The 24,596-nt window shown below is 34.0% G+C and overlaps 1 protein-coding gene across 2 annotated transcripts in view; it reads left to right on the top strand.

Moving 5' to 3' along the window:
* Positions 1-3,056: 3,056 nt before the first annotated feature.
* LOC140792994 (beta-glucosidase 4) overlaps positions 3,057-24,596 on the top strand; it is a 40,066-nt gene continuing 18,526 nt past the window's right edge. Inside the window, exons 1-9 of one of the 2 annotated variants that reach the window (XM_073144290.1) lie at positions 3,057-3,229; positions 4,796-4,862; positions 4,951-5,009; positions 5,782-5,857; positions 16,365-16,439; positions 16,508-16,595; positions 17,930-18,155; positions 18,358-18,473; positions 23,101-23,312. In XM_073144290.1, coding sequence (XP_073000391.1) covers positions 3,125-3,229; positions 4,796-4,862; positions 4,951-5,009; positions 5,782-5,857; positions 16,365-16,439; positions 16,508-16,595; positions 17,930-18,155; positions 18,358-18,473; positions 23,101-23,312 — 1,024 coding nt within the window. In that variant the 5' untranslated portion in view covers positions 3,057-3,124. Of the gene's footprint in view, positions 3,230-4,795; positions 4,863-4,950; positions 5,010-5,781; positions 5,858-9,221; positions 9,515-16,364; positions 16,440-16,507; positions 16,596-17,929; positions 18,156-18,357; positions 18,474-23,100; positions 23,313-24,596 lie in introns of those variants that run through there. The other variant, XM_073144291.1, reaches the window with a different exon arrangement.

The raw sequence follows: 24,596 nt of genomic DNA, 5'->3' as shown, positions 1-24,596 counted from the left end.
TCTGCAAATTTAACTTTACTAACCCCACTCGATTCCTTTTTTAGCAAGTAGATTTGTCCTCGTCAGGCAATGGTATCTTCAGACTTCAGAGTAAACAAAGATCTCAACATGGCATTCGGTAGATGCTAGTGGCACCCACTTGTATAGATTGGCACTGAGTTTGATGCTGAACTATGACTCCAAAAATGGAAACTGAAAGTAATGCCAACTTCTTCATTATTCTGAGAGAAATCTTTCCATGACTTTTTTTATTTTTTGGTGAGAAATCTTCTCACGACTTCTATATTTTCTTGAGAGGAATCTTTCCATGAGTTCATCTGACTAAAATCTTTTCGTCTTATTCTTGGATCTTGCGCTTGTTTTTTGTCAGCTTAATTATCTACAGTAGATCCATGACAGGCCATCTGATCCCAAAGTAAAATCGATGACATCCTTGATAGAAATTTTGAAATTATTGAAATACCCCATTATTTTTGATAGACTATAATCTATTTGGGGAGAAGAGTTTTGATTTAAATAACACCACCATTTCCTTCTTCTTTTACACTTAATTAGAGGTGGGATTTAACTTATTCTCTAGTTTATGTGAGATGATAGACGGGCATTTTAGTCCATCAAGTTAAAGAAATGGTGGAAATATTGCTGGTCAACTATTTTTTTGCTCAAAGTTGTTCGCAGTATTATTTCGCACGGAAGTTAAATAATTTTACTTCAGTCAGAAGCATAAAGAGTTAAGAAACAGATGCCAAAGTACTGGAGTGTAAATACATTTAACCAAACTTTTGACCAAAGTAAAAAAGAATCTAAGAGTTGCAACTTAATCAAAATGTAGTGAAGTATAGTGATACAAATTAGTTACTGGTTTGAACAAAAAGCACTTTATCTTTTTATTTTATTTTATTATTTTGTTTCAGTAAGTCAATTTGAACTTTTCCTTTGCATACATAAAAGAAGCAGGGTTATTTAAGTTATTTTGTCATATCCAATAGCGGTGTTTGTATTTATAATTTAGTTACAAGTGCATGAATGGGTAGTGATTCTCAATAAATTTTTAGGATGGTAAAGTGATTTTGGTTCTAAGGTGGTATTGGGACTTTCAAACACTTAATCCTCCTATAATTTATATAACCATATTAGAAGACTAAATTATCCCTTCCAATTAAGTTTAGCATTAATTGTGTTTTCGTAACATTTTAATTAGTTTCTTTATCTTCTTTCTCATCATTTCAATGGAACGAAAAGGAATCCAGATCAATCATATTTTTAGATACGAATCAGATCTTAAATGGATACGCAATTAAATTCTAATAATTGCAGTCAGTGATCTCGAATACTCTCATTACAAGACAATGCACAAGTTTGTTCATAGTGATTCATTAGAACCTCACAAAATCACAATGACTGACAGATTCAGCAGGCACTAAGCAAGGACTACTGAAAGCCAAAATGAAATGTCTAACTAGTTGAATATGTAGATAAATTAACCTCCTACTGAAAGGCAAGTAAGTTAAAAGAGCTTGCAAAGGAGAAGTGGCCAAGAACAGATTTAATATAGCAAATATAGGAATGGAAATTTAGCAGATGATGGGTTAAAAAAAGTAAGAGTAAAAAATCCAACGAATTTCAAAAGTCAACTCAAAAGAAGGAACAAGGGGGTTTATGTCTTGTGGGTAGATTTCTGAAGAGAAAAATTAGCAATGGATGATAGCTTTTGAAATTTGCCACAATAAGCAATAGACTGGGCACTCCAAATCTATCCCTTCCAAAATAAACTTGGGACAAGTTTCTTAGGAGTTTTTGACCATACTGGCTCTTTTTAGAACTTATTTCTCCAAATAGATTGTACCTCAAATTTAATATCAAAACAGGTTTGTGTCACTGTAACCCCATATGAAACACTAATAAATTTAGCATTTTATCCAACCAAATATAGAAACTTTATTGTAAAAAAATTTAAAAATTAATACGTTTTTTTTTTTTTTGCGATTGTGAGTGCAGTGGTTGTGGAGAATTACTACTTTATTGTAACTTATAGAGTTTTTTCATATTTTCATAATGATATATTTTATGACTAAAATAGATAATCAAGCATAAAGTTACGACACTACACATTTTTTCTTTACATTTTTACTTATATCTTTCTCGTTTAGTATATTTAATAATAAAATACTGAACTTTTTAATGTTTTATGTGTATCATCTTTTCCTAATAAAATACTGAATTATTAAACCTTTTTTCTTTCAATAAAAATACTAATCATATAAGTGTTTTACTTAAAAAAATATTAATATGATCATCATTTTACTTTTGGCTAGGGAAAATGGTTTACATAATGATCTGAACTTTTATTTTTGGTACATAATAACTTTTTGATATAAAGAGTTAAGTTAAGTAAGGTAATCCTAACAGTTTAGAGTCATTATGTACTTAAAAAAATTTAAGAAATCATTATAGAAAAATGTGATAAGTCAACGGTGAAAAGAAATTATCCTACATTTTTATCTTCAAACTTAAAACAATTTACTCTCTGCAGTTCAGGGAAAAGTCTTAATTTACCAAGTTACGTACAATGGAAAATATTAGTGCCAATAAATCATATTTAGTTTTAGAAAAAAATTGAATAATTAATAGTTAGTTTGGTATATTAGAGGGTTAAAGGGCTTAAATTTGAAGTTCAGGTATACTTAAATGGGACAAAACCACGTGGGGGTAAACCGGCGTATCTCATCAGTAGTACAATAGCAAGTTCCTACATCCGGTACCGTGGAGGATCTGTCCCCACCGGAAGATTCGTCCCTGCCGTCGGTGTCCCATGAAGCTGATCCCAGCCGTCGAATCTTTTTCTACACGTCAGATTGAGTAAGATTCGTCAGAATAGCATCCTCGCGACAGCCCGGAAAGGAACCCTGACGAAATCTAACACGCGTCGTCTTTTAACTTGAAACGGACGGTTGTGGGCCCCGCCAGTATAGGGCCAGAAACGTGACTTTCTTTTAATGACCGAGTTGCCCTTTCATCCCTCTATTACTAACGGCCTGCCGGTCTCTTCCTCTCTCACACTAAACCACCATCTCTCTCTCTCTCTCTCTCTCTCTCTCTCTCTCTCTCTCTCTCTCTCTCTCTCATGGCGAATGCCAAGCATGGAAGCTGCGATGGGGTTCCCCGGGAAGTTAAGCGCAGCGATTTCCCGAAAGATTTCGTCTTTGGGGTCGCCACATCCGCTTACCAGGTGATGGCAAAATTTGCTCCTCTCGTCTCTAGGGTCGCCACTTCCGTTTGGATTTATGCTTCTATCTCTCACTTTCTATACGTGTTATCGAATGCTTCCTTTTTGTTTTGGTGATTGCATTCAGTTTCTTAACGTCGGTATTGGTTTGATGTGCATCAGAAGTTCGTACGATGTGGTAGTTGGCTCCGCTAAGAAAGGGGCACGAGTGCTTGCTTTTGTTTTTGGGCTGGTGTGGTTTGCTGTGTTGAATTGCCATTGGATCAGATTGACTTTGAAATGCCAGCTTTTAATCTTCTTGAGTACCCCAAATGCTTTGAGATGTCGCATGAGGCTTCTCTGCAGGTTTTGGAATATTTGGCACATAATTCAACATCATTAACATCTCTAAATAGAACTGGCACAAAGTTTACAAATTACAAACATTTGAGAAAACTAACGGGAATATCACTATCATCTAGAAACAAATTTGAGTTAGTATATCATGACCGTGCGTGTCCAGAAAACTAGAACTTTACAGTGCTTAATATCAATAATATTAATTAAGTGTGACTGGTTTCATTTCGAGTAACATATATCAAACAAATGGTTGCTATTTGCAAATCTGACGGAAACTAGTCGATCAAATGGTAAGCAGTAGAAATGTTGCAGTTTAGTTACAGTCTACTAGACTAGATTGGGATTTTGAGAAGAAATTCCTGAAAAGAATATGGATAACACAATACAGATTCATCTTTGCATGCATGCTTAAGGAGGTTTATGAGAGAGCGCATGCATGCTTAGGTAGGAGGTTTTTGAGAGAACTTAATAGGTTGAAATATTTATAGTTAAGAAAGAATTTGGGGGAAGGAATGAAGGATAAATGTTTTCTTGAATGGTTCTACTTGACATTATATTCTCACTCAAAAGCATTAGATTTTCTTGGATTCTTTTTATGCTTTCTTCTAATTGGACAAAACAAATTTTGGGTTACTATATCTGTTGTACTGGTCCCCATTCTTTGATGGTGGCTTCTCTGTATCTTATTTCATTGTTCTGTGGTAATTCTTACTCATGTTAATCAACAATCATGCCCACACGAGTAGATGTGTCATAAAATTTGCAAACCAGATATTTTTGCAAATTAGAATCACACTTCATTTTTGGCATCAATTTCAAGTAACCATTCCATTAAGTGCAGAGGAAGTGTTCAGATCTTCTTGGAGGATTCGTAGAATATAACCCCAAGGAGTGGTATTAAGTCATGCTTCATGTTTTCTCATGGATGCATATTATTCACGACTTCACACATCAAGTAGCAGTTAGTTTCTTTTTATCTTATGTCTCTTATCTAGGTAAAACATTGCTCTTCAAAGCTAGTTCATATGTGTCATATTATTTTTTAATATGAGCCTATTGCCCCCCTGATTTTTCTTTTTCTCCATTTCATTCTTATTCTTCTAGTTAGGACTTAGGAGTATGTTCTTTTTCTATCAGGCAGTTTCTGTCTTTTTGAAATAAGTAGTGCTCTTCTTTAGATTCTGACTTAACATTTCACGGTTTCACCTCTGTTCTTTTATCCTTTTGTAGGTTGAAGGTGCAAAACAAGAGGGAGGAAGGGCTGACAGTATTTGGGATGTTTTTTCAGAAAGAAAAGGTCCTTTTTACTCTATTTCTTTTTATTTTCTTACCTATACTTTTTGTCAACATATGAGCATTGAAAATTTTGTTTATAATATCATCAGAAAATATTAAGGATGGAAGTAGTGGAGAAATTGCAGTTGATCAGTATCATCGGTATAAGGTAAGTTACTGCTTGCTTCTTGAGTAATTAGTATTGATAACTGAACAAAGCAACCAATGACGGCCATGTGATGCTCTAGTGATATTTATCTACAAAGTAAATCTTTTGTAATATATCATTTTGTTGAGAAGTAGTTTCATTTGTAACCATAAAATTTGGTATCACACACATTTTCTAATTGGTCTTTCCGTGTACTCCATTTTGGGTCTTTGACCTACTTATCAGACACTTCTGAACAGTCCTAAGAATTTAAAATTATCTGATCCTCCTTGAATGTCCAACATGAGATCGGCTAAGAACAATACAAATTACACAAAAAAATAAGGTGTACCTTATGTAGATCAGTGTTTGCTATCCTCATAATCTCTATATTTAGCATATGTTTTACTTATATATAGCTTGGAGCCTGTGTTAGACAATTTTTAGAGTTTCTTACAAATTTCTTGTTGACATCTTCGATGCTTGACACACATTAATTCCTCTGTGTAATGTACCCTACTACCTTGTGAAATAAGTCTTCATATATTGGGCAAGTATCATTGTGGTATCCATGTCAAAGGCTATTTCAGTTTATTAACTATACTTGGCTATACATGGTGAATTGAATTTTCAAGCTGACACAGTAAATATCTTGCAGACAATAAAGAAGCAAATTGTCATTTTCTATATATATTTAACATTGTCTTATCAGAAGAATATTAGCAGACATGTTTTCCTTTATTGTTATATGCTTCAAACTTGTACTTAATGATATGATCCTTGTTCAATGCAGGAAGATGTGGAACTTATGGCTAAGTTAGGTTTTGGTGCTTATCGATTTTCCATATCTTGGCCTCGCATATTCCCTGGTATGTAGAAATTATTGAAATAAGCTTCACATCTTATGTTGCCCTGCTGTTTCTTTTGGCACTTAATTACTAATAAGCTATTTGTCTCTCCCTTGATGCTGAGATTAAACATTCAGTGTCCTTATTAGTTAGTTGGTGATCTGTACTTGATAGTATCTTCATTAGCAGCTGAATTGGTATCTTCATTGGCACCTAAATTGGTGATTCTCTATAACTTGGCCTCAGATGTTCTGTGGTACTCAAACTGGTTGAAATAAGCTTCACTAATGAGTTGCTGTCTTTCTCTTTCTGCTGAGATTAAAGATGCATCTGCTTATTTGTTTGTTGGTGTCTCATGGTTGGCACCTCAATTGAGCAAGCATGTTTAACATCATTAAGGCAGCCCATGGGCTTTCTGAGTAGGATAAGAATAACCTTAGAAAAGGCCAATTAAGATTCCTAATTATAAACATTAAGTCCTTAGAAAATTAGATGTTAGAACTGTATATGATAATTGTTCCATTGAGAGTGATCTGGCAAGGTCAACTAATTGAAAAGAAGAAGAAAAAAAGAAATTAACAATGAGCAATCCATTGATGAGGCATTAAGGTTACTATTCTTGTGCGTGCTTAGAATGTAGATGTGTGCCTAGAGTTAGTGAGGTTTCAACTCTTTAATGAATTTTGGCATGCAAATCAGCTATGCTTCATCTACACAATGGCCAATACTAAGGATGCAAAAAACCTTATTTAGGTATTTGAAACTGATGGAGATGGGCATGACCTCCATATATAACAAAGGCCTTGATGCTGCAAATAAATGCAAATTGACAACAACAAAAAGAAAAGAAAAGAAGAAGAAGCACATCAATGGTTAAATGAGAATCCAGTGATGCTACTGGGTAAATCTGCTTTTCACATTTTATTGAGAGTGCTTGCTGTTTGTGAGCACAATCCATCTCTATATCAAATATTATGAATGAGTTCTGGGAAATCTTTTTTCATCTTCAGGAAGAAGTTGTGCTGATTATGGATCTTGATAGCCTTACCAGCACTCTAAGCTAGAATTATTTATTGAAAAACAACTGTCAATGATTGGTCTCCTTGGTGATGATGTGGGTCGTGCCAATTTGGTTGATTGATATACTCATAAAAATTCATCTCTCATATTAATCAATAATTAAATCTAGCATCTGAAAAAAGAAATTCATAATCTAGTACGTAGTAACTAAGGAAAATGCATGTAAACAATACTGACATAGGGCTAATATGCTTAGCAATGCCTCACATTGAAAGTTCGAGGATCAACCTCCATTATGTCAGGAGTCCTATTGAGTTTAAACATCAGTCCAGATACATGCTTCATTTTGGACAGGAGAAGTAAAACCTCAAAGACATTGAAGAAAAGAAAGATCTTGCCATTCATTTAATCTTTTTTCCCTTAGTACCATATAGTGGTCATTTTATAGGTCTACATGACTTCGACTTCACTCTAAGAAATAAGATTTGAATGATGATTTTTGGAGCTCTTAAGCGACTTAGTTGTAATAACCCAGAATTTCAAAAATAAATAAATAAATAAGAAATTAGAGTTAATCATTTAGATAATGATGGATTTAGTTTTATCTTTTATATTTTAGGATTTGATTAAATCGAATTAATTTTTTAAGGTATATCTTTGACTAAGAAAAGATAATCCTTATTCTAATAAAACTCTTATTATATTTCTTAAATCTTTTTCTTTCTTTACAAAGAGGTTCTTCTTCCTTAGCTATAAAAAGGGAAGGCCTAGAAGAAAATAGTAGAGAGAAAGAGAGGAGTTAAGAGATAAAGGTTTAGGGCGGCATTGTTGTCATGACCTAAAATTAGAATCATGACCGGCCATGTACCTCAATGCACTTGAGATAAACGAAGTCTTAACCATTTTCTAAGTACCAAAATAACAAGAATTTAATTATAAACAACTAACTCTAATAAATATAATTCAATAATAAAGAAACACCAATGTCATCAATAATGTGTCACCAATCAAACTAAAATAACAGGTGACTTAGAACAAAATGTCTCATACAACCGTATAAATACTAGAAGAGAGAACTCATGGGCCAACAATTATAGCTCAGTGAGTGAAATCCACTCAAAAACCCAATAAATCTAAATCCATAATATAATTTTAATTAAATACAAGTCCAATGATATAAAATGAGAATCTTACTAAGCTTGTTTACGATAACAATAATAATAACAGTATAAATACTAACAGAGTAAATCATATCTTATAGCATGATTTGTGTCAATATGCTGAATTTCTCTTAATATTAATAATAATGTCATGTCTCAATTTGGGACTGTGCTTGAGGATCTACATCAATAATAAGTCACCTCGATATGCACTCGAGTCTTTTCTTTATAGTTAATCTAGTTAGGGTCACCAGGAGGTGTCACTATGTGATAAACTCACCTTGTTTTTTTCTCTAACCATAGAGAAAGATTAGAGTCACCTTAGAGAGATTTCTAATCTAGCCTGGGACTGTTCTCTAAGTGCGCCAGAGTCACCTAAACGGATTATATGTTGATCATGTATAGGTCTGTTCCCTGGACTGATCTCTAATCGTACTAGGGTCATCTAAACGCATCATAAGCTGATTAGGAATAGGTCTGTACCCTAGACTTCAAGGTAGTCTTGAGTCACCACAGGGAGATGCATGAAGAATATCTAGCCTATGTCTGTTCTCAAAGTCCTACCAGGTATCAATTATATTTTTTCACTAATATTATTGATCATATAAATGACTATATGCACTAGTATAGCAATATAGTAGGTCGTATATTTTGCACACAGAACATAATAATGCACAAAAATATAATAATATATTTGCACACTGAATTATACATGATCTGATAAAAAGCACAAAATACAAAGCAAATAAATAAAATAAATATGTAATGAGACCCACTCACTTGTGTTTAGGTGAAACGACTAAAATCTCTAGTCCATAGTTAAAAAAAATCACCACATTTAATAATAAATAAAAAATATATTTCAATTTAACTAATTTTATTATTTCTAAATTCTAAAACTAATTAAATTATTTAAATGGGCTTGTTTAAGCCCAAATGATTGGGCTGGGCTGTGGCTGGCCCGCAGCCCTCCAAAACCCACTAAATAGTTTGGGCTTAAGGCCCAAACCCATTATTATTCATGGGTTGGGCTGCAGTTGGCCTGCAGCCCACCTAAAAAAAATCCATTTAAATGGATTTGGTTAAGGCCCAATCTCACTAAAACAAACAGGTCGGGTCGGGTCTCTTGGATTCAAAATCTAACTCGATCCAAAACCCTTTACTAAATAAAAATGAGGATGAGACTCGGTTGCCCGAGTCTGCCCTCATCTCGAAGGGACCGAGAGAGAGAGAGAGAGAGAGAGAGAGAGAGAGAGAGAGAGAGAGAGAGAGGAAGAAGGAGAGGTTGCCGACGACAGTGCTGCAGGAGGGCCAAGCCGAAGACATCCACGCCACCCTCGCAACCTCAGCAACTCCTACGAGATGTCCGTGGTGGGCAGCCAACATAGATAGGCATAGATCCATGGTCGACGCTCACCTCTACCACTTTCCAAGCCATGAGGACTCAAGGGCGACGCCGACGAACCTCTCCGACAGGTTGCAAACGTCCAAAACCAAGGTACTACATCAATCCTAATTATTTTTTTAACTTAACTTTGTGGAATAGGGGGGAAGGGGGAGAAGAACTCACCGATGAATTGGGTTGTGAGCTCTGATTGCTCCGATGATGCTCTGGCAGTGCTCCAGCACGCTGATCCAAGGACACGACTTTGACTAGAAATAGAAGAAGAAGATGAGAGAAATAGGAAGAAGATGGGGGGGGGGGGGGGGAGGGGTTCGGGTCCTCCTAATTTAGGGTTAGGGTTTTATTTTATAGGACAAATTCTGATTTCGATTAGGATTTGGCCGAAGATTCGCAGCCACCTCCTCATGGCAACATGGGTGAGAGAAGGAGAAGGGATCTCACGTGCAGTGCATGTGAGCCCCCCCCTTTTTCTAGTTCTCACAACTGCAGCATTGTTACAGTACTGAGAGAAAAAAATTTGTACTTGAGAGAGAGATTAGAGAGGAAATAAAAAAAGGATAGTAGGGTCATTGCCTACTTCCTCTTCTTAATCTTGTATTTCTACATCCTTACCTCGTTAGAGCTATCATCATCGAATCTGGACATCAAGGAGTTATCGGAGTGAGAGAACCACACCAAAAGCATCAAAAGTAGTGATTTTGTCTTTCTTAACATGTGGAGTAGAGATTTCAGTCATTTGATTTAGACTTATATGAGTAGGTTCACTCACTTATTTATTCGATTTATTCATCTTGTACTTTGTGCTTTTTATCATATCATGTATAGTTCGACGTGCAAATACATTATTATAGTTTTGTGTGCAAAATGTTTGACTCAAAGCATCGCTATACTTTATGAAAATAACAAACTTTAATGATCGTGAATATTAGTGGAAAAATATAACTGATATTTGTTATGACTTTGAGAACAGACACATGCTAGATATTTTTCGTGCATCTCCCTGTGATAACTCAAATCTACAATAAAGTCTAGAAAATGTCTATCTAAACTTGATCAGCATATGATCCATTTAGATGACCTTGGCGCGATTAAGGAGTCTTGAAGTCCAGGGAACAGACTTATACCTAATTAGCACATGATTTGTTTATGTAACTCTAGCATGATTAGAGAACAGTTCAGAGGACAGACCTATTCTTGATTAGTATATGATCTGTTTAGATGACTCTGGTGCGATTAGAGAATAATCTTAAGCTAGATTAGAAATTTTTCTGAGATGACTCTAATTTTTTCTATGGTTAGTGGAAGAGACATATTACGTTTATCATATAATGGCACCTTCTGGTGACCCTTAAAGGAAGATAATAGGTTGCGTTTATCATATAGTGACATCTCCTGGTGATCCTAACCAGTAAGAAAATAACTTGAGCATATCTTGTGGTGACTTTTAGTTGATATTGAATTCTCAAGCACAGACCCATTGAGACATGTCATTAATATTAATATTGAGATAAATTCAGCATATTGACATGAAGCATGTTATGAGTTATGATTTACGTTATTATTATTTGTGCTGTTATTATTATTGTTGTTAAGAATATGCTTAGTGGAATTGTCAGATTTATAAATTTTGGATTTATTTGACTTTTGAGTGGATTCTTCTCACTAAGCTATAGTTGTTAGCTCATAGAATTCCTCTTCTAATATTTAAGGTTCTGGTTAACGTGGCGACTTTGTGAGATGCATCGGGACCCCAACTCCACTTAGGATTTTACTATTTTATTCATCAATTATATTAGACATTTTATTCTAAACCATATGTTACTTTAGTTTGATTGGAAACACATTAGTGACATTGGTCTTTTTTTTGTTGGATTATATTTATTAGAGTTAGTTGTTCATAATTTTATTCTTGTCATTTTGGGACTTAAAAAAATATTAGTTGAGGCTTTGTATATCTTAAATGTAATAAAGTACATGGCCAGTCATAATTTTGATTTTGGGTCGTGACATAGTTCTAACTTCCAAGAGTAAGACAATTTTTATAATAATCAAAGTTCACGGTGAACTAATAAAAGACATTAAGAGAGAAAAAGTATAACCTATGTTAGGCTAATGGGCTCGTAATAGGGTGAACTTGGCCTATGGAACTCTCCTAAGTTAGCTTTCCAAGTCTACATTGATAGACCCTCATGATTGACTCAAATATGGTAAAACTATCTGATGTGCTCCTTAACACTATTTTCTTCCGATTGGTGACATCATAAGAAAAAGTAAGGGACAGAAGGGAAATCACATAATAAGAAAAAGTAAAGGACAGAAGGGAAATCACTCTTTCTTAAAATAGTATTCTTAATATGAAAGAGTCTAAAGAAAAATCTAAAGCTAAAATCTAGTCCTTATAACAAGGCTTGAATGTTGAAAATCTCTATGACTTTGCTTAGTTCCGATCAGATGATTGGGCAATTTCCCTTAGGCTTCACATGTGGAATAGAGTTGAAATAGGAATAGCAATTCCTATTTGTTATTATCAAAATGAGAGATTTATTTTAGGAATAATTATTCTATGTTTACTTGTATTTTAGAATATGAGTGTAATAATTACTTTTGATGTGATATAAAGTGAAGGAAAAGATAATTTTTTTTAATGAAATTACGATAAATACCCTTTGATTTGATAAAGTAGATTGATGAAATAAATATCAAAGGTAAATTAGTAATTAGGTTAGTGTGGTATAAGATATAATTTTGATCAATAGTATTTATATTACAAAATATGACTATTATGATGTTTAGATGTTATTCTAGAATAAGGGATTGTATTCCAGAATAAGAAAAAATTTACTCTTGAAGTGAACGAGTTTGGCTCTTATTAGATGTTATTCTAGAATAAGGGATTGTATTCCAGAATAAGAAAAAATTTACTCTTGAAGTGAACGAGGGATTAGGCTCTTATTAGATGTTATTCTAGAATAAGGGATTGTATTCCAAAATAAAAAAAAAGTTACTCTTGAAGTAAATGAGGGATTAGGCTCTTGTTATTCTCTTGATTCATTTCCTCTTTTATTTCTCTCGGTATTAGGATCGAGATCGATATCGGCCCTATCAGCCCTATCGATAGTTTATAACGAATCAGATTATTTTTTAATGATGTAAAATTTTAAATATTATTTAAAAATGCAGATTTTTTTTCACAAATTTTAAAAAAATGAGAAGAAATAAGAAAATAAAAGTTATTCACATATGAAGCTTAAAAATTTAAAATGTACTAACTTACTCAAAATTCAAAACTTTTATATATACCAAACTAACTTTCATAAATTTCTTTGGTCTTCATCATCATAATCATGGTTCGCCGGATCAGGATTGGCCGAACTCGATCCCGATCCAGGCCCAATCCGAACTCTCTCTCTTTCACTCTTTCTTTCTCTTTTTCTCTCCTTACCATATAACTATTGTTTCTCTTATAGAGAGATCTAGCTCCAGCAAACTCTGGCAACGTAGATCTAACTCCGGCAAACTCCGGTATATAATATTTTAATTATTAATTTTTATTTCTCTTAGTATTTTTTATTTTTTTTGTTACGACCCAAAATAGGAATCATGACCGGCCATGCATCTCAATATGCTTGAGATGCACGAAGCCTTATTAATACTCTCTACGTATACTGTCATGACCCAAAATAGGAATCATGACCGGCCATGCATCTCAATATGCTTGAGATGCACGAAGCCTTAATAATACTCTTTACGTATACGATGACAAGATAAATAAATAAATGAAAATGTGCTATATTAAAATTTTATTTCTAAATGCAATTAAAATAAAAACAATGTTAATGTTTTTGAGTTTCTAAACTAAATAAAAATAAAAACTTCTAATCTAAAGCACAAAATCTAAAAGAGCGGAAATGTAAATAGGTGAATCCTAAGTGGAGGTGGAATCCGGGTACATCACGCTCAGTCGCCCCGCTGACTATTACCTGAAATAAATAAACAAATACAAAAAAAAAATAGAACTCATGAGCCAACAATTATAGCTCAGTGAGTGGAATCTACTCGAACCAAATAAATTTTAAAACATAATAATGCTGAATAAATTAAACTAAAAGCAACAATATCCATCATAATATGCAATAGGCATGCTCTCTACATAATAACAATAATAACAATAGAGAATGTCACAACTTGTAACCTTGCACGTTTTCAACATATTAACATCTTCTTGATATTTATACTGTCATATGTCTCAATGGGTCTAAACCCTATGGATCCACATCAACTAGAAGTCACCTCGAGATGACGCTCGGGACTTTTCTTCATAGCTGATCCGGTTAGGGTCATCAGAGGGTATCACCATGTGATCAATACACTCTGTCTTTTCCTCTAACCGTTAAGAGAAGTTAGAGTCACCTAGGAAATTTTCTCATACTTCCTAGGTCTGTTCCCTAACCCCGCCAGAGTCACCTAAGAAAGTCACCGCAGTGATCTAATTTAGGACTTTCCCCTGGACTTCCAGATAGACTTGAGTCACCACGGAAAATCGCAAACGATTTATACCGGGACTGTTCTCTAGGTTGTATCAATACTAGTCTCATTTTTGTTTTCATAAATTTCAATATTTGCACGAAGTATGGTGATGTACTGAATATAATAATTAAATGCACACAGAAAATAAAACAATTAAATTTTCGCACGTACTGATGAAATAAATAGATTTGCATACAGAAAATTTACATGTTCTGACAAAAATACGAAATACAATAAAATAAACATGTGAGTGAACCCACTCACCTGAGTCTAGGCAAGACAACCAAAATCTCAAATCTCAAATTTACATGTGAGTCACCACGTACTAAAAATCACCACCTTAAATAATAAATAACAATAACATTTTTAATTAAAACAATTATTAAAAATGTTTATACAATTTTACCTAAGAATAATTAATTTGGGCTAAAATAAGCCCAAATCAATTGGGCTGGGCTAAAATAAGCCCAAATAAGCCCAATCCAATTAGATAATGGAACCGGGTCGGGTTCCTTGGATTTGGATCCAACCCGACCCGAATCCATCACTAAAAGGGAGAAGATCAGACTCGGGCAACCCGAGTCTGTCTTCCCCAAACCGAAGAGAGAGAGAGAAAAAGAGAGGAAAAGAGAGAAGGAAGAAGAGAAGAGGAAGACGCGGCGACCGCCACGGCGAAGGTTCGCCGGCCGCACCCGGCATCTCAACACCCATACGGTGCCGCCGTCCTCGTGAGGTGGAGGAGAACCCGCGAACGGCGGTCGATCCCATGACCGACGGCGGCGGCCAGGAGCCACGAGGGCTCCAACGGTGGCGCCCACGACACGAGGCCAACGGCAAGGCGCTTCCAGAGGTAGCAGCTGCGACTCGAAGCCGCCGGCCGGCCAGATTTACCGACGAGGCCGAAAACCCCCAAATTAGGTATTTTGGATTTACTTATTTAATTTTAAATTAAACTAGAGGGATGAGAGAGGGCTCACCGGGGAGGAGTGTGGTGGTTCCAATTTCCTCCGGCGACGCTCCGGCTGGCCGATTCCACGGCGACGACTCCGATGGTGAGGAAGAAGCAACAGAAGGGAGGAAGGAGAGAGAGAAGAGAGCTGGGGGTTCAAGAGAGAGAGAGGATTAGGGCTAATTTATAGATTAGATGAGGATCAAATCTAATCCGATTCGGATTAGATGAAATCCCTTCTTTCCCGCTGCGTACCGGAGAGGGAGAGGGGAGGGGCTGCACGTGCAGAGCACGTGCACCCTCCTCTCTCAACCCAATTTTTTTTTTATTTTCTTTTTGGTCTTAACAATAATGATCACTATATGGATTTTGTGTCTGAAGATATTGAGGATAATAATTAATATATAGATTTTGTGATGGCTTCTAACAATAAATATTCGACACACCATAATCATGTGAAGTAACATTCTTTTGATGATGTTGCTGGTATGTATATACATCCTCAGTTTCTCTGTCTTCTATCCCTATACTTTCTTGACTTTTCTTAGCAAATGTAGATGAGACGATCTCACCATTAGGTATATCATTAGGTGCTATTACTGTTGTTTAATTGCAGCAGCACCACAGTTGTAGAAATAGAAAGAGAGAGAAATGAGAGAGAAGAATTAAAAACTAAAAAATAAATAAAAAAATAAAAAAAACTCACCCGAGGTTAACAGAGGTCGAGGTCATCGGATCTTGGTCGGAGAACGTCGCTGAAGATCTACTCGGTCGCCGGTGGAAGAGGTGAGAAAGAAGATAAAAGAGAGAAAAAAGAGAAGAGAGAAAAAAAAAATATATATATATATATATATAGAGAGAGAGAGAGAGAGATGGCCGGTGGGGATATCAATTATTGATGTACCCCAAGCCGGATTCGGGTCGAATTTGACCCATCCCAGCCCATTTTGAATAGGATCGGTCGATACGGCCAATCCCACCCGAAACTAATCGAGCATCGACCAAAACGGTCGATACCTCAATCGAAACCAGCCAATGTGGTTTTGACTGGGATTGGGATCGAGATCGGCCAAAATTGGAGGTCATGCTAACAACCTAACAACAGCAGATAAAGATGATTAACTTGCATACCATCCAATGTTTTACCCAATATAAATTTCATCCAATCCAAACCAATGGATCAAAAGTGTATAGATCTACCAAGATATAAATTAGATATTAATTATAGAATTTCCACCAGCTATCCTACTTCATATTCACTAAATTATGACTTTCCACTTGCCAAGTAATTATTGGAGGAACGATGTTATTGTATGATGAATGTTCACCAATAAATAATAGCCTTGCCAGTATTTACTAGATCATCATATAATTGTGGATCTTTTCTATAAATTCTTTCTTTTTCATTCTAATCTCTTGATGTGCACTGGTAAATTATGGCCTAATGTTCTTTTATCATGCTTGCAGATGGCTTGGGAACTAAGATCAGTGTACAGGGGATTGCCTATTATAACAATCTCATCAATTACCTGCTGGAGAAAGGTTGCTGACGATTAATTTAATGCCTTCAAATGTTGCCTATGGTGCTCCACTTATGTATTTGGCTGCAGGTATTCAGCCTTATGCAACTTTATATCATTGGGATCTCCCTCAAAATCTACATAGTTCTATGGGAGGGTGGCTATCTGAGAAAATTGTGTAAGTTGCTATAGTTATCAGGATTCTGCATGTTCTGGAGAAGTCCTCTGTGTATACTTTTCCACATAAAAAGATTAGTATTGCTTTTGTTATCTGTCTAAATAATCTAACAATAACCCAAGTAGTATCCTTCTCAATTTTCTCTCTGCTCAAGCTCTTCATAATAATTGGTGAAAACAAATGTATATGGATTATTGATGCCTAAAGAATTTCATATTATTTCTTGTCCACTAAAGTAAAATTGTGGTGTGTGTACTGATTTGTTGGATTCCACATGCTTTACTTTATAACAGAGAAAGATGCATATTTTTGTACACAATTAAATGTTTAATTCTCTTGCAAATGTTGTTATTGTAATAATATTGTATGCTACCATATGATGCGTACTACTATGTGATGCACCCTGAGGAATGTTTTTAGTAATCTGAAATCTGTATCTTACCAAGCATTTTGCTGAATTTCGGAACTGGATCAACAGATAGCTTGGGTGGGCAGTGAGGGAGTTTAGTTTTTCAGTCGTTAAGACTGAATAGAATCATAAATCTTTTGGCTGTTTGTCATACATAAAGTTTGGCCTTCATATTTGGTTCATAGTTAGGTCTCTTTTGCTCTTTAAAGTTTATAATAAGCACAATAATTTTCTGTAATGGATATTGCATCTTTTCCATGAAAGGAACATAATGACATTGTGGAGCATTATTTGTTGATATTTCTTGATTGAGCAACACAAATTCATTTGGTGAATTAGTCATAAAGTGGCATTGTATTATACTTTTGTAAGGCATATTTAATTGCATAAGGTTTTTTGTGAATATCTTTGAATGGCAATTTGATTCATGAGAGTTACATTTTTATCCAGAATTAACTGAGTAGTTGAGGTGGTTTCTGATCCAATTTTTTATGGTCATTGAAGCACTTTTAAGATGACCGAAATCAAAATTCTTTGTTAATTTGGAAATCTTTAACTGCATAAGATCATTGCACATTTGCCCATTGATCTATATGTGGAGATGATAGTAATGGTTGGTCTTTGTCTAGCTTCTATTGTTTTATCTGTTTGCTTGTAAGTACTTCAAAAGTTTCCCGCTTTTGCATAAAATACCTTTTCAATTGGTTAAGTCTGACCCAATATTTGTATATAAGTTGGGATAAAACATGTGCAAAACATCAGTAAAAACCTTTGGTAGAAAAACAATGTTTTGCAAGCTACTAATTGCTTCTTCTGCAAAACATCACAGTTAATTCCTTTTTTTATAAGAAAAATATGCAATGCTCATTAATAGGTGCATTTCACATGTATACTCAGAAGAAATTGGTGCTTGATTTTGTCACAGGGAGTATTTTGCATTGTATGCAGAAGCTTGCTTCGCAAATTTTGGGGACAGAGTAAAGCACTGGATAACAATCAATGAACCTCTTCAAACTGCTGTGAATGGTTATGGCTTTGGAATTTTTGCTCCTGGAAGATGTCAAAATGCATCTGTCGAGCCTTATTTGGTTTCACATCACCAACTATTGGCTCATGCTGCAGCTGTTGCTGTATACAGGAAGAAATTTAAGGTAGGTGCACTTTTATATTCTCGTTGCTTTAAGTTTCCCTTGTAGTCTTGTAATTGTTGGCTTAGCCCTTAACTTGTCCAACATCATTCGTCATTTTTGACTACTTAAAAACTTAGTGATAAAATTTGTTGGAAATTGTTTGAATGCATTTCCTATGTTATTGCTTACTTCATGGATCAATATATTATTTTACTTACTGTAGGCTGCACAAGGTGGTGAAGTAGGGCTAGTTCTTGATTGTGAATGGGCAGAGCCTTTTTCTGATAAAATCGAAGATAAGATAGCTACTGCGAGACGACTTGATTTCCAGCTTGGCTGGTATATTTCTTATCTTTTCCTCTTCTTTTTAATTTTTCAATTTACTTTCTTTCCTTTTATGAATAATTGAAAAAGATTTAACTTATCAGACATTATGTACTCGAAACTTCTTTCTGAATGAAGTAATGGGCATAAATACACATTTTTCTTCCACGATGACTTTGCTTCTGAATGAAGTAACTGATTTATTCAATATGAGATTTGATGAATGATTTATAATTCAATTTAATATATATTGAATTTTGAAATTCAGTACAAGAGATGAGAAAATTATTTAATTTTCAAGACGGCTTATATATATCATTATGATCCAGTTTATACTACCATATATATCACATGTTGGTATTTGTCATTAGACATATTCTTAGTAGGGTGGGTTACTTGCTGGGCATTTAACTCATGAAGAACTTATCATTTAATTGGAATTTAAGAAGCTGATTAGTGAGGATTCTAAAGGCTGAGTACATTTTTGCTGTGTCAATCTATTTTTAGGATTTGATTATTATTTGAGCTTTTGTGTTTTCTTCAAATTTTATCCTACAAATTTGTGGCTATCATGTTCTCGAAATCGGGGCGTGATAGAATGATATCAGAGCCTAAGTCTTTAATCTATAGCAGGGGCAGCACTATAGTAGTCCTACAGTAAAGGTCGTACCCTAGAAAAAAGAAAAAAGAATGAAGGGAGATGAAAACATATAGAGAAAGAGAGGAGAGAATAGAGAGGAAAGATAAGAGAAGAAAATGAAAGAGGAAGGCAATAGTGAAGCACATCGAAATCTGTGCAAACTATGATTAGGATCCAAAAATCAGATTATTTTTAGAATAAAGGATTTGAGGCAAGTTTCCACTCGCATTTTCTTAAATTTTTATTATTATAAAATAAAGTTGGTGAATTGAAAATATCTCTTCTTATTTATTCATCCTTTTCAAATTTATGAGATAATAAACTTTAGTAAGATGATATCAATTATGGTACATGATTTGAAAATTAATAAATTTATTATTTTAAGGATTTTTATTGAAGAATTAGAGATGTTAAGTTTATTTATATATTATAGAAAATTCAGATTTATTATTTTCAGAATAAAATGGGATTATGATGTTTATATTTCTAACAGACTAGAAATATTTCAATTAAAAAGTATTTTAGATTTATGAAAATATTAAATATTATTTTCTTATTTTCTGCAAATAAAATATAATATTAAATATTTTCATAGATTCGAAATTCCTTTAAATTGAAATATATATAGAATAAAGATTTCTTCTTATATCATATTTTCCGAAAATAAAATAATATGAAATATTTTCATAGATTTGAAATTCCTTTAAATTGAAATATTTTTAATTTATATCTTATTTTTTGGAAATAAAAAATATTTTCATAAATCTGATATTCCTTTGAAATATTTCTAATCTGTTAGAAATATAAACATCATAATCTCTTTTTATTCCGAAAATAATAAATATGATTTCTATAAAATATAAATAATCTTAACAACTCTAATTATTTAATGAAAATCCTTAAAATAATAAATGTATTAATTTTCAAATCATGTACCATAATTGACATCATCTTATCAAAATTTCTTATATCATAAAATTGAACATGATAAAAATAAATAAAAAGAGATATTTTTCAATTCAACAACTCTATTTTAGAATAATAAAAATTTAAAAAAATATAAGTGATAATTTGCCTCGATCGCTTAATCCAAAAGTAATTTGATTTTCGGATCCTAATCTGATTCTACACAGATTTATATGCGCTCCACTATTGCCGTTCTCTTTTATTTTCTCTTTTTTGTTTTCTCTCTATTATCTCTTCTTCCCTATTTCTCTATATGATTTCATCTCTCTTTCTTTTTCTCTTTTTTCTTTTCTTTTCTTTTTTCCACTCTCTGATTTACTCTCTTGACCTTTCCTTTTTTCTCATCTCAGTACCTCCCTTGCATTTTTCTCTTAAACTCCCATCTAGGGTTTTCTTTAGGCCATTTTATAGTTAAAAAAATATAATAAGAGTCCTATTAGGATAAAGATTCTAATATCTTAGATATATACCTAAAAAGATTAATTTGATTTACTCAATCCTAAAATATTAAAGATAAAACGAAATCCCTCATTATCTATATGATTATCTCTATTTCTTTTAATTTTTTCAAAATTATGGGTTGTTACACTGATGGCTTAGGACTAGGTTCAAAAGCAAGAGGGCAACTGGGGGGGTGAGATTGGCTGGTATTGGCACAGCGAGACAACGATCGTGGCTGACAGTGAAGTCAAGAGCCGTTAAAGGAATCATACATGGTGAAAGATAATTGGTCGACGAATGTGACGAGAACCATATAGCAAAGCTTCTTGGGTAGACGTGAGGTCGATCAGAGATCATTGGTCGACGAATGACTTTGACGAAGCCCAATTAATAGAATCGATAATAGCAAGCTATAGATGTAAAGAAGATAAAATTGATTCCGAGAGATGATGAGTTTTGTTTGATGTTATTCGCTCACTTCAGCAACTCCCCGATGGCCAATTACATCAATGGTTGCTCCGACAAAGTAAGAATGTAAAAAATTTAGATGAGGAGGTAGGAGATGACAGCCTCCTCATCTCGGTACTGTAGCAGTGCCGCCCTACCATTAACTTCCTCTTTCTTTTCTTTTTCTTTTTCTTCCCTCTTTATCCGGATCTCAGATAAGACTTGATCTTTTTTTCTCGACGCCATGAAACCTAGGCGTTTTTCTTTCTAAGCCTCTCTTTTTATATATGAAAAATATAGAAGTTTTGACAGGATAGGGATTCTAATCTCTTTTCTTACTTAAAGATATACCTAATAAAAAATGTTAATTTAATTTAATCCAAATCCTAAAATATAAAAGATAAGACTAAATCCCTCATTATCTAAATAATTATTTCTAATTTCTTATTTATATATTTATTTATTTTTGAAATTCTGGGTTGTTACAATATTACTTAATGGTAATCTCATGTCCATATAAATACACTTCCAACTTTTATTACTAAATATAGTAGATAGAGAGCAAGGCATCCTAATGCATGAGACTCATGCCAGTGCGAATATGGTGGATAGTAAGATAGATAGGGAAGGATACTACTTGCCTCTGAATCTGTGATTATCATCTATTACATCTAAAATCTATAGAGACCAAAGTTTTAGTACTCTAAACTCTAGAGACCTTAGTTATGAACTAGCTGAGCACAAAATAGATAGTGAAAATAACATTAGAATCCAAAGGAAACATATCAAAATAGTTATTATTATCCTAATCTTAAAATCATACAACACCAACAATAACAGCAACAGGAACAACAAGCCAAGAAATTCCAACTATTTGGGTTTGACTATATGGATATTTTTCCTCCATTTAGCTCTATTTGATATAAGTTTCTGTGTTAAATTGAGTGGTATCATGTCTTTTCTATATACTTCCTCCCATGACATTGTTGGTCTTCCTTTTCCTCTTAAGGCGCCTTCTATCTCAATAAATTGAATCCTCTAAGCGATGCATCATACAATCTCCTTTGCACATGTCCAAACCATCTCAACCAATTCTCATGTAACTTGACATATATAGGTGGAACCCTAATTTATTTTGGGTACACTCATTTCTTATCCTATTTTCTATGGTAGCCCCCTTACTTCATCTATTTCAATATCCTCATCTCAGCTATACCAACTGTTGTATATGTTGTTGACGATGTGGAGGACCCAAGGAAATGTTTGGCAGTGCTGGTTTGGGCCAGAAGGTCATGAAATGGCACCAGCAAATAGTAATTTCAGCATCTCTATGAAATTAAGCCAACATAAAGTTGCTGAAAATTTCAGCGACTTTCAGAGACTTTATTGAGGAGAGATCAAAGTTTTTTCTTGTCTGAAGATTGTAACATCAAATTTGAAGGTCCTCACCTCACCTCTCCCTCCTCTTTCAACTTTAGATGTTCCAATATTAGCTAGTGAGTGGGGTAAAAGAATTTGGGATTGTCAATCTCTTCCATAATGCTTATCCATATTCCACACAGCCAAGGAAGCATTGTTTTCCAGAAGGCTAGAACGACGAGTCAGATTCCCAGCACTAAAATGCTCCAATAATGTAAGGTATCAGCCAGGCAAATTGATGAATTGTGAAATTTTTCCCTTGCCTTGTTCAATCTTACCTGCCTGCTTCCATCTCTATCTCATTCGAAGGGTTAAAGATGCCGAAAGTCTTTAAGCATCCCCGGCAAACTGCATTTATGTCCTGGTAGAAATGCTGAAAGTTTCAGTGTCTCTTACCTAGTAGCCAACTCAGCACTCTCCCATTCGTGGAGAGAGAGAAACCTAAAACTGTAAATAGTTTGAACCAGATATTAAAATATTTTTATTAAAATAATATTAAATCTAAAGGGTCCCTTTTTCTTTAATTTAATTTTCTGATTGAGCTGATCAATTTTCCATCTACTTTTCAATCAAAGAGGCCAAAGTTGAAAGATTTTGTTTGACTTGTTTTTGCTTCTATATATGTAATATTCCTTATACATAGTTGAAATACGATGCTTAGTACTTCTGTTCGTCTTATATGCTTGGATCTTTATGAGAGATTTCACTACTACCATATTTTATTTTTAGGTATTTGGATCCGATCTTCTATGGTGACTATCCTGCAGTTATGCGGCAGAGACTAGGAGATCACCTCCCAAAATTAACAGAGAAAGATAAAGAACTGCTTAAGAATTCAATTGATTTTGTTGGTCTGAACCACTATACGTCAAGATTTATTGCTCATGCGCAGAAGCCAGATGGAATTCATTTTTATGAAGTACAAGAAGTGGAGAGAATAGGTACTGCTATTCATAACCTCATAACCTTCTTTCCTCTATGTGTGAAATAAAACATGATACTGTGGAGGAACATTGATCAACATAACAGTGAGCAGATTTCATTGAAGTTAAAAGAAAGAATTTGTATTACATGTTACCAGAAACAATTTGGTGTTTCTATAACCTCATTTCTACAATGTACATCCTAAGGGACTAATTGAAACATTATTTTTGAAAGGCTTCCCCTTGATTGCAATTATTTATATTAGGTAGCATGTCAAAGATTGAGTTGCATAGGTAAGAATGTTTCTGGTAGCAGTTTATCTTCTTTTATTTTTTACATTGCCATGGATGTAAGAGAGCCATGTACTGTGTTGGCACTGTACAAAGGCACCTATATGGCATGACAATTACACAAGCACACTAGAACGTGCTATATGCTGTGTTGGTGTGATATTGTGCTGACTTATGCTTTGCCAATAGGCCTGTGGCACTTAAAACCTTGGTAAATCTCCAAGGATAAAACATTTGTTATTACATTAGCACTTCTATTTGGGGGAGGTTGTCATCTACTTGAAAGTAAGCATCATTAGTGTATGCAGTTAGAGGATTGATGATAATTTTGTTCTTATAGTTATCTTAATAATGTAATTTTTTAAGTTTGTATATGCAGTCAAGTTTTTCCATGTCAATCCTGGGTCAGCATGCGACATGCCATCGGCATGTATTGATATGTCTTTAAAACATTTTTTAATATGTATTAAAGCATATATTAGAGTCTTTTATTCTTAAGAGTATTTTTGTAAATGATATATTTTATTAAATATATAGCAATTGTCAAATAGAAAAATTATTCAACATATAATATGATTGAATACATTCATTAATTAATAATAGTTCAGTAGTTAAAATCAAACCTAATTTGTATATAGAATTATGAAGAGGATCAATGACTTCATTTATGACATAAGAATAACACGAGAATGTGACGTCAAATACTGTCAATAATTTTCAAAACCTATCTATTAATAGTATTGCCCGTTGTAACATCTCAACATCTCACATAATCTATTGAGGAGTATCTCCCACATCATCAAGCAATGGGTCCTCTTGATTCTCTGCAATCTACATCCTTTTACATTTGAAGAGGAAATTTCCTCTCTTTTTTTTTTCACCGTCTTTTTTTTTGTTCTAATTTTAGTAAAGTAGGCTGTCAACTGACATTTAAAGAGATAAAAAAACTAACCCTTAATGGGTTATTGGCTTATTGGAGCATCACCACTAACTTTTAATAGGTTATTTGAC

Source organism: Typha latifolia, chromosome 7 (assembly GCF_019914945.1).
Source record: "Typha latifolia isolate L0001 chromosome 7, TyphaL0001v2, whole genome shotgun sequence".
In the NCBI taxonomy this organism is placed as follows: Eukaryota; Viridiplantae; Streptophyta; class Magnoliopsida; order Poales; family Typhaceae; genus Typha; species Typha latifolia.
The sequence above is the reverse complement of the archived record's forward strand: the minus strand, read 5'-3'. Positions and strand labels throughout refer to the sequence as shown.